The 9,349-nt window shown below is 41.9% G+C and overlaps 1 protein-coding gene across 1 annotated transcript; it reads left to right on the top strand.

Annotated features, from left to right (window-relative positions):
• Nucleotides 1-4,350: 4,350 nt before the first annotated feature.
• On the top strand, nucleotides 4,351-8,908 carry spry2 (sprouty RTK signaling antagonist 2). The gene is made up of 2 exons (XM_085348393.1): nucleotides 4,351-4,699; nucleotides 7,859-8,908. The coding sequence occupies exon 2, from the start codon at nucleotides 7,907-7,909 to the stop codon at nucleotides 8,906-8,908; it is 1,002 nt and encodes a 333-aa protein (XP_085204519.1). The 5' UTR covers nucleotides 4,351-4,699; nucleotides 7,859-7,906.
• The last annotated feature ends 441 nt before the right edge of the window (nucleotides 8,909-9,349 follow it).

Below are 9,349 nucleotides of genomic sequence, written 5' to 3'. Positions count from 1 at the left end.
CAGATCTCGTCTGTCCTGCTTGGTGCTGTTCCCAAACCAGGTGCAGATGGTTTTTTTTTTGTTTTGTTTTGTTTTTTTGGCCTGTCCCGTTTGGCTCTTTTGCCATCAGAATTGTTGTCTAAAGGCAAAGAAAGATGCCCAATGGATTTACTTTACCAAACTGACCATCCCAGCCTTGCCGTAATGGTCCATTTGATTCACCTTTTATTGTTTATTTTATTTTCACTTACTGAATACGGGACAGACTTGACTGGGGGAAAGAAGGGGAGAAAGAAAGAGGGAAAGAGAAAAAGCTGAGAAGAGGGACGGGGGAGAAGGGCAAAAGACAAAAACCAACAGAACGGGCAGAGAAAAAAAAATGCATATATCAATCACCTGGATCACCTGCTGAGAAAGAAAAAAGAAAGCAAGCAGAAGAGAACAAGAGTAATAGAATAAACAACATCACAATGATATATGGGAATATGACAGTAAATACTAAATGTTAAACATTATTGTGCAGCACATAAGATCAGGTGCAGGAGTAGAAGTTCTTGAGCACCTTCGGTGGCAGATGGAAGTCTCTAAGTCTTCTGAGGAAGAAGAGACGCTGACGGGCTTTCTTAACCAGGGTGTTGATGTGACAGGACCATGACAGGTCCTGAGTGATGTGGACACCCAGGTATCGGAAACTGTCCACTCTCTCCACTGGCGTGCCACTGATGATGAGGGGTTTGTAATTCCTCGCCTGCTTTGTAGTGAAGTCCACGATCAGCTCCTTAGTCTTGCTGATGTTTAGGAGGAGGTTATTCTCCTGGCACCAGGTCTCCAGGTTCCTAATCTCCTCCAGGTAGGCCGTCTCGATGTTGTCGGAGATCAGGCCCACAACAGCAGTGTCGTCAGCAAACTTGACAATGGAGGTGGTGTCGGATGTGGCTACACAGTCATAAGTGTACAGTGAGTACAGCAGGGGGCTTAAAACACAGCCCTGAGGCACTCCAGTGCTGAGTGAGATGGAGGGGGAGACTTGTTTTCCTACCCTCACTGATTGGGGTCTGTCTGTGAGGAAGTTGAGGATCCACTGACACAGTGATGAGCTGAGTCCTAGATCCGTCAACTTGGTGAAAAGCTTAGAGGGAATTATTGTGTTGAATGCTGAACTGTAGTCCACGAGCAGCATCCTAACATAATTCCCTCTGCCAGTGTCCAGGTGACTCAGGGATGTGTGGAGCAGGTGAGATATGGCATCGTCTGTGGAACGATTAGTCCGGTAAGCAAACTGAAGTGAGTCGATGGTGGGAGGAAGTGAAGAAGTGATGTGATCTCTCATGCCATTATACAGACAAACTAAGTGCTGTTGAGCTTTAGGAAGAACTGCATGGGAGCATGTTTGCGTAGGTTGATAACCCTTCTCCGTAAGCAAATGCCTACCGAAACTGACACAACTGCACAACTCATATTAACAAACTGCCACAAACATCAAGAATTAGCTGAGTAGACTGTTTCAAAGGCCACTATGACAAGAAAGAAACAAACTTTCAGCCGTAACACAAGAATTCACACACTAATTACAACACAATAATAATAATAATAATTAATAATAATAATAATAATACTCACACAAAAGGACAAAAATCAAGTCTGACCAGATTAAAGTGAAAAAACAGATCTGGTTGTTTCAGAGCTTAACTGAAAATGTGATGTTTGATAGTTAACAAACAACAACAGAATGTGTCTAAATTATCAAATGTAAGTGACGTAAAGTGTTTATTACCAAAAAGGGGGACATTACATATGTAGCACCTAAATAAACAGAATTATTTTGCAAGTCTTGATTGTGCCTTGGCTCATTTTGTGTATGTGTGTGCTGCTGGAGACATGTAACATGTTATCAAGAACAACAAAGCTTTAAGGGTAAATGAAGAGCAGCCAGGGAGGAACAAAGGAAGACAAATTGTAGAAAGAAAGTGGGAAGTCTTGAGAGCCTGCTGACCCTGATCCAAGTTAATTTGCCAAGTCATACACTGAGCTGATTAAAGTGACCTCTCTCAGCAGTGTGCTTCTCACAACTTCATAATTATTCTGTCTGAAATTGATCAGACACTCTATTACTAAATTAGAGGAAAACGGGGGAATGGAGATGTCCAAGTCCATTGTTTTCACTGAATCTCTTCTGCTTGAGTTCAGGCTCGCTGAACACAAGCTAATTGCTCTTTTTATTATTTTGCAGGGACACAAGGCGGGTAACAGTCTGTCCGGGCCTTTTTGTAAGATGATATAAGTGTAGGACTTGACTACTAAATAACAACCATTCAATCTTTCATCCTTGAATCTAAATCCAGACTCACTGATCCGCATCCTATTTTCATCTTTATGCCGTTCTGCTTTTCTTTATTGGTGCCTATGTGTTTATCATAGTCATTTAAAGGAATGTGACTGATTTTGAAGCTAGTTTAAATCTATTATTATATTAGAAAATCCACATGCTATTGATTGTAGCCTGTAGTATATGGAGATGGCCACACAGTGGCGCCACTTTATAATTATTCACAAGAGCTCTGGGGTAACTACAGTATTGACTTGCTAATTAGTTGTATCAATTCTCATTGATTGCTTTTGGATTTAAATCCATAGCAGCCTGGTAGCAGAGCTTAAAAAGGTGTGAAATAAGAAAAGTGTCCTGAGGTGTTCAGTAAGATTAACTCAGTGCCCTGTACGTCAAAGGAAAGTCAATATGAGTATGTGAAACTACTCCATCTGGCACTGCATCTCGCAGTTTGTCTTCAGCTTACCTTGATTTTAGAGGGAGACAGTAGTTTTCCATTAAGGACTTGGGAGTGTGGAAAAAAAAGAAAAGAAGTGATGTTGTGTTTCAAAGTAAAATTACTTTACTTTAAATTAAAAGCATCCCTGTCAGTTACTAGCAAGCACTTCGATAAATAAAGCCACACCATCCTTTATAAACAGTCACAATTTGCAGGCTGTATAACAGTTTGGCATCTAGCCGTAGTTGTTAATTGGAATTAAACTTGGAATTAAAGAGTACACAATCTCCGTGAGAAAGGAAGTGGAATTGAAGTGAACTTGTGCTGTACTTGAGTAAATGTACTCTATATATTATATGTTTTTGTTGTTATATTATAGTCAAATTTTGAAAATGTAATCATGTATAAAATGAATTTAGCTGTTACATAAACAGTGAGAAGTAGCACCAAAAAAGACAGCAGTAGAAAAAGGCTACCTAAGCAGTAAGGGTAAAAGGAAAAATCGATACGGCATAGCATCGTGATATTTTACATGGCAATGTTGTACAGGAACACCAAATATCAAGATTTTCTCAAATAAAATGTAAATACTGTGGGAATATTACAAACAAGAGAGGTCATCTGTACACACCACCACCCTGAGACCATGTCAGTGAAGTAGACTTACATTTAACTGCCTCAACTGAAAAACCATCGAACACTGGACACACTTAGCTCGACAACCCAAGCTCCTAACTCTGAGCAAGTTAACAGCTCAATCACACGAGTAAAAGCAGGGCGGCAAGATGCTTGCAACTACAAACTCTATCTTATTGCAACATTTACGGCAGGTTTTAGTGTTGGTACGCTCATTTTCTCATTTTCCAGCAAAAACAATAACTGAAGAGGGATAACTTTATCTTATTGGACAAAATCAATATTGACAAATTTTTAACTCTGAGGCCATAATTTACACTTGGAAAGGGGTGATAAATCCTAATATAGGTTAATTCAATATTCATCAACATAATGTTACACAAATGTACAAAACCACTACCTAGCAGTTATACTGTACTTCACAAGATGTGCTCAATTACCCAGCTTCTCTCATAATGCAATGTAATGTAACCGTTACATTTTTTCACTTTCACAAAGTACACAAACTGCATTAAGTAGAAAATACTAATACTGTGCTACCCATGTACCCTGTAAAGTTAGCTAAAAACAAATCGAATGGACTGACATTCTGTTTATTTGCAACCTATAAACACCCTCACATGGTAAGCATATGACACATTATTTTCAGGGGACTGCTCTGTAACGTGCTTCTTTTATTTAAAAAAATGTGTCAGCTATAAGAAACTGAAGACTTTACGGGCCCAAGCACACATATTTCCAAAGAGGTTAATCGGCTTGATCAGACTGGGTGTGAATGGCTACTCTCTGGCATTCAATGGTTGAGCACCGGATGCGATATATCCGCTGTCACAACAAGCGCTCTGCCCCCCCCCCTCAGGTTGACGCCACATACAGCGCAAATCCCGACCTCTCCGGAAAGAGAGAGAGAAAAAAAAATCACACTCACACGCGAGGAAAAAAAAAAGTACTTGCAAGACGTTCTGAACGTCGCGGATAAAACACACGGAGTGAAAACTACCTGTAAATGGGAGGTTTGTCGCCTGCTTCTCTTCTCTAGTTCCAGTCTTTTTCTTCTTTCCTTTTTTAAGTTTGCTAATAAACTTTATCGTGCGGCGGCTGTTTGAAGTTATCGCGTGCTTTAACGCCTCGTGCTGTTGCGCAAAAACATGGGATTTACATCTTAGCGCCGCTTCTCCCGAAGGAGCGCTCCGGCTGGAAGCTTTGTCAATGGATTTTACCGACGGTTTTCCCGACTGAAGTGTTGCCGCAGGGAATACTCGCCCCCTCAACTTGGATTTGTTTCACCTAAACGGGGGTCTAAAAGTGTCGCGAGCACGGTAAGTGTGACCTGTGTAGTTTTTATTCTTTTTTTTTTTCTCTTTTTTTTAACAATACGCATGCTCTTGGTTGAAGCTTTGGACTAACAAACTTTGTTCCCCCTCACAGTTTTCTTAGCTGTGGTTTTGTCACTCCCGTCCTTTAGGGTTGCACTTGGCTCATACGTGCACTGTTATGATTTTAACATAGCTGCTGGCTTAGTTTTGAGCTCATTATCTTAGTCACCCTTCCCCTCTTAAGTTTATAAGGTCCCTCTTTCCCTCTTAACTTCTAAAATTAGCCACCGCCTTCCCTTTGACTAATGACTCATTTAGCTTAATTGTTCACCTGACCGCTGGTGTCTGGTTATTAGGAAGTAGCAGTGTCCAAGTTGGCACGTGTTTGCTCATACGTGCACCCACAGTTTGCACTGTTTCCGTCCGCTGCTGCGAGCTGTCCGCTTAGCTTTTCTTTCTTTTAAACGTGTTTTCCGTGCCGCACGCTTGCATGTTTGCATTATAAATCTCATGCACACAGTGGCAAGGCGCTTATCGGTTGCGTATCAGAACCCGCGCGAGTTATTGGGCTTTCTGGTTTTACTCAGCATTCAATTCTTTTAATGTCTTTTTTTTTCTTTTTGGCTGATGCTCTGTTTAGTTTTAGGAAGCTCGATCCTGTCACAGAGCTCCAGCTTCCCTCCCACTGTCACAGACTCCTGTGTGGAGGCGTCTGTTTTAACCAGGCTTATAAAACCAAAAGAACCCAAGATATTCCCAAAGATGTCCCACCATACACAAAGCCTCTGAGTGTACTCCCACTTAACATGGCCTCTTTCTTTGCTCCAAACTTCTTCTTCAAATCTTGTCACTCATCATCTTTTCAGCTGTCTAACAATGTAAAAATGTGCTCGAATGGGGAAGGTTGCTGCAGGCCATTTGCCACTTGCCACAGGAACAAACAAAAGCCGTTCCTGTATTGTAACTGAAAAGAGGGGTGGCCTTGGTCCCTCCACTTCTCGAAAAAGATTGCATTTAAAAGGTAATTAGCATGAGCACAAGAATCAAGACCTTTTTTTTTTTTTCGTTTTCACCACCCTATCACTTTGGTGTGAGGCAGTGGTTTAAATGAGCCTGTGTACAGAGCACTTTTGTTAATACATTCAAAGGGAAACTATGGCTGATCTGGGGTGAGTATCCAGTAGTTGGGAAGTCGAAGCTGTTGTATTGGTTTGCTTCATCTTAAACTCTTATTAGACACTGGTGCTCTTTGCTTTGTTTTTGTTTGTTTTTTTTGTTTAATAGAAATGAAGTTGGTTTCCTCTCCTCTTACATGCATTCTTTCATGCGCTTCAACTCCTCGTTTGAGTTATCAGTTTGACCCACATCAGTCTTCAGTGTTTAAAAAGAAATGAACTTTGATCATCAGAGTATGCAACCTCTAACGATGGAAATGTTGACCCTGTGAGAGACGGGCGTAGAAAATGTGAAACATGTCATTTGACACGTAATTTACCTCTGATGTTTTTGCTGTGTCAGACGATATTTTGACTGTTGGCTGATCGTGTTGGTTATTGGAAGGTTAATAAAGTGAAAAATATTTTTTACTTTTCCTCAGCCAGTGGTGATGTCTTCTAACATCTTATGATAGAACGACAATTTCAGATCTGACAGTTGACTACCAAGCAACCGATTGGCTTTTCTGAGTATAAGGTAAACAACCGTCATAGCATTAATTGATGTATTGATGCTGCTATAATCTGGTTATTTTAACGTTTTGCCTTCTAAAATAAAGTTTAAAGGTAGAAATTGCACATCGCCATGCCCCGAAGCTCAATCTGACAGATTAGTGATGCACTTATAATAGGCCTAATTTTATCAGCCTTTTGACTGACATAAGCAACAAAGCTGCTGTGATGAATGATGACCTGAAATGTTTCTTCATGTCCAATAGAAGAGGATGGGAGGGAAATCTATATTTTAGTATAAATATATTTTTTAAGATCACGATTTACCTGGAAAAAGATTGCATTTAAAAGGTAATTACGCACCTACTATAATTAGTAGGTGCGTTACTAATTATAAAGCTTATAAGGGGTGTCCCAAAAGCAGTGTATTAATGATAACTGATACATTATAAAATGTACAATTTTATAATCTCATGAATAATTGTGTAATTTTCTATAGGAGTGTTTAGACCTTCTTGCCGCCTGCATTGGTACATTGAGTTTAACGAAGTTAACAAAGCTGTCGTTGAATTTGTCTGCGAGCTTTGTTTTTATTGGGGGTTTTTGGTGGGTGGGGGTTGTGTTTTTAAATAGATACCACAATATAGTGAATTTTTCCCATGCATATAGTACGCAAACTAAAATGGCCAACCAAAAGAGTCATCATTTGAGAAACTGAAGTTTCAGCCATTTTAAGCCTTGTTACATGCCAGATCGATGACAGGAAGTGTGAGCGCTGCCGCAAGGGTCTGTGGTAGGACTTGTACCAAGGGCAAGATTCTTCATGTTCAGCAGCATGACCTCACAGCATCAATTCATTACCAGCATTGCATAGCTGGTATTAACTTCACCTCGTGTGTCTCAGTCCCCATTGCAGTCTGGGCGTTTTTCACACGCATCCAAATGCCTGTTTGACAACTTGTTTTAAAGACTCATTTTAGATGAGTGTGTCGCAAAATAACAAATTGTGAGTCCTTGTAAGTCAGACCTTCAGGATAGTGTTGTTCTTTTGTTGTTTTAAGCAAATTTTCTCTCTTCAGATATGGTGAGTTATTGTCATACATGCGAGAAAACAGGAAGTTTTCACAAAATAGCAGCCGGAAAGCACCTAAATTCAAATATCAGAGGCATAAACGTAAGGTCTGGGAGTGGATTTAGATTCAGCTTTGAGCAAACAACCTTTGGTTATCCTGCCTTTTGAGAGCAGACAAAGACTCGCTTGTGATTCAAAGGAAGCCTTCATAAAATTGATTCTGCAGGCCCCAGCAGACAGCAGCTAGTGACTTAAAACATTACATCGACTGTGCGATCTAACAGATCTTTTCTGCCACACTGATGTGTTTGTTAGACCTAATTTCCATAGTGGTGCTCGTACTGACATCGGTTAGGATTTGCATGGCATAATTTGCATGACGTGCCACTCCATACGGATATAAACTGTGTGTTTCTTTGACAGGACTTCAGATGTGTCCCCTGCCAGCCACAGTGGCCCTTCAGTCACGAGATGTTTTCCAGAAGTCAGAACGACAGCGACGGGGGAGGAGGGCAGCGGGGGTCATCATTGAACCGGCCAGCGGGTACACTGAATGACGAAGGGAGCTCTGAACCACGGACTCGGCAGACTGATGACGGTCCTTCAAATCCCGGGTTGAACAAAGGACAGCTGCCCCATACTGAACCAGTGCTATCTCTGGATCAGATTAGGATAACTGGGAGTAGCAATGAGTACACAGAAGGGCCTACTGTTGCCCAAAAGTCTTCAGGTACTCAGGATACATCACAGGGCTTAGGAGGCAGTGGACAGCAGGAGACTCAAAAAGAGAGGCCTTATAATCTCCGCAACCTGCACGGAAACTCTTCCACGCCGGGTGCTATGCAGTCTTCCAGTGTAGACGACTCCCATAGCAGCATCAGGACCAGCGTGGGAAGCGTTTCTTCAGACCAGAGGCTTATCGGCAGCCCAGAGAACGGCGAACAGATAATCAGAACACAGCCCAAGCGTTCCGAACTGAACTCAGAGGAGCTGAAACCCCTGAATGAGGAGTCCAGGCCAGTAGTGGTGATGACGAGCAGCAGTGTCAATAGAAATCAAGGTAAACACTCGGTTAGGTGTGAGGACTGCGGCCGATGTCAGTGTTCAGATTGCCGTCGCCCACGGGTGCTCCCTTCCTGTTGGATGTGCGGCCGGCGGTGCGTGTGCTCAGCAGATAGTGCAGTGGAGTACGGGACATGCGTCTGCTGCATAAAAGGCCTTTTCTACCACTGCTCCAGCGACGACGAGGACACGTGCACGGACAAGCCATTCTCGTGCACGCAGTCCCACTGCTGCGTCCGCTGGGTCACCGTGTCGCTCCTCTCCTTGTTCTTGCCCTGTATCCTGTGCTACCTCCCGGTTAAAGGATGCGTGGCAGTGTGTCAGTGCTGCTATGACAGAGCCAAACGACCCGGCTGTCGGTGCAAGAACTCAAATTCAGTCCACTATGAGGATGTCCGGAAACCAACGTAGACGTAGTGTGTGTGTTGAAATGGAGATGGATGGAATGGCTCTACGCTCACTCAACTCGATAGGCATGTAGTTGTGTAGATGAAAGGTTTTAATAGAGATCTAATAATGCTGTTGTGCTTAAGGTTTTGTATTTTTCATCTAGGTTATTACAATATCTGCTGAAAAATGGCCTTAATATGCTGCCTTTTTAAAGTGGGCTCAGAAAAATCTCTGTACTAAAGGCATGGGAGGTGCATTCACTCACCCTAGCATTAGGAGTTTCACTTGAAAGGTAAACCAAAAGAAGCGCTCGACATTTAAAGGTATGAAGACATATTCAACTACTGTCTTTTTTTCCTCCTTTTTTCTTAATGTCCTGAAAAATTTGTTCACTCAAGTGCCCTCGTTGTTTTATTGTTATGAGAGGCCAGCAGATAGTGTCTTCTCTCTTTTTGTTGTTTT

Source organism: Diplotaxodon limnothrissa, linkage group LG23 (assembly GCF_057381915.1).
Source record: "Diplotaxodon limnothrissa isolate DT_005_m linkage group LG23, D_limnothrissa_male_GT1.1, whole genome shotgun sequence".
Classification (NCBI taxonomy): Eukaryota; Metazoa; Chordata; class Actinopteri; order Cichliformes; family Cichlidae; genus Diplotaxodon; species Diplotaxodon limnothrissa.
The sequence above is the reverse complement of the archived record's forward strand: the minus strand, read 5'-3'. Positions and strand labels throughout refer to the sequence as shown.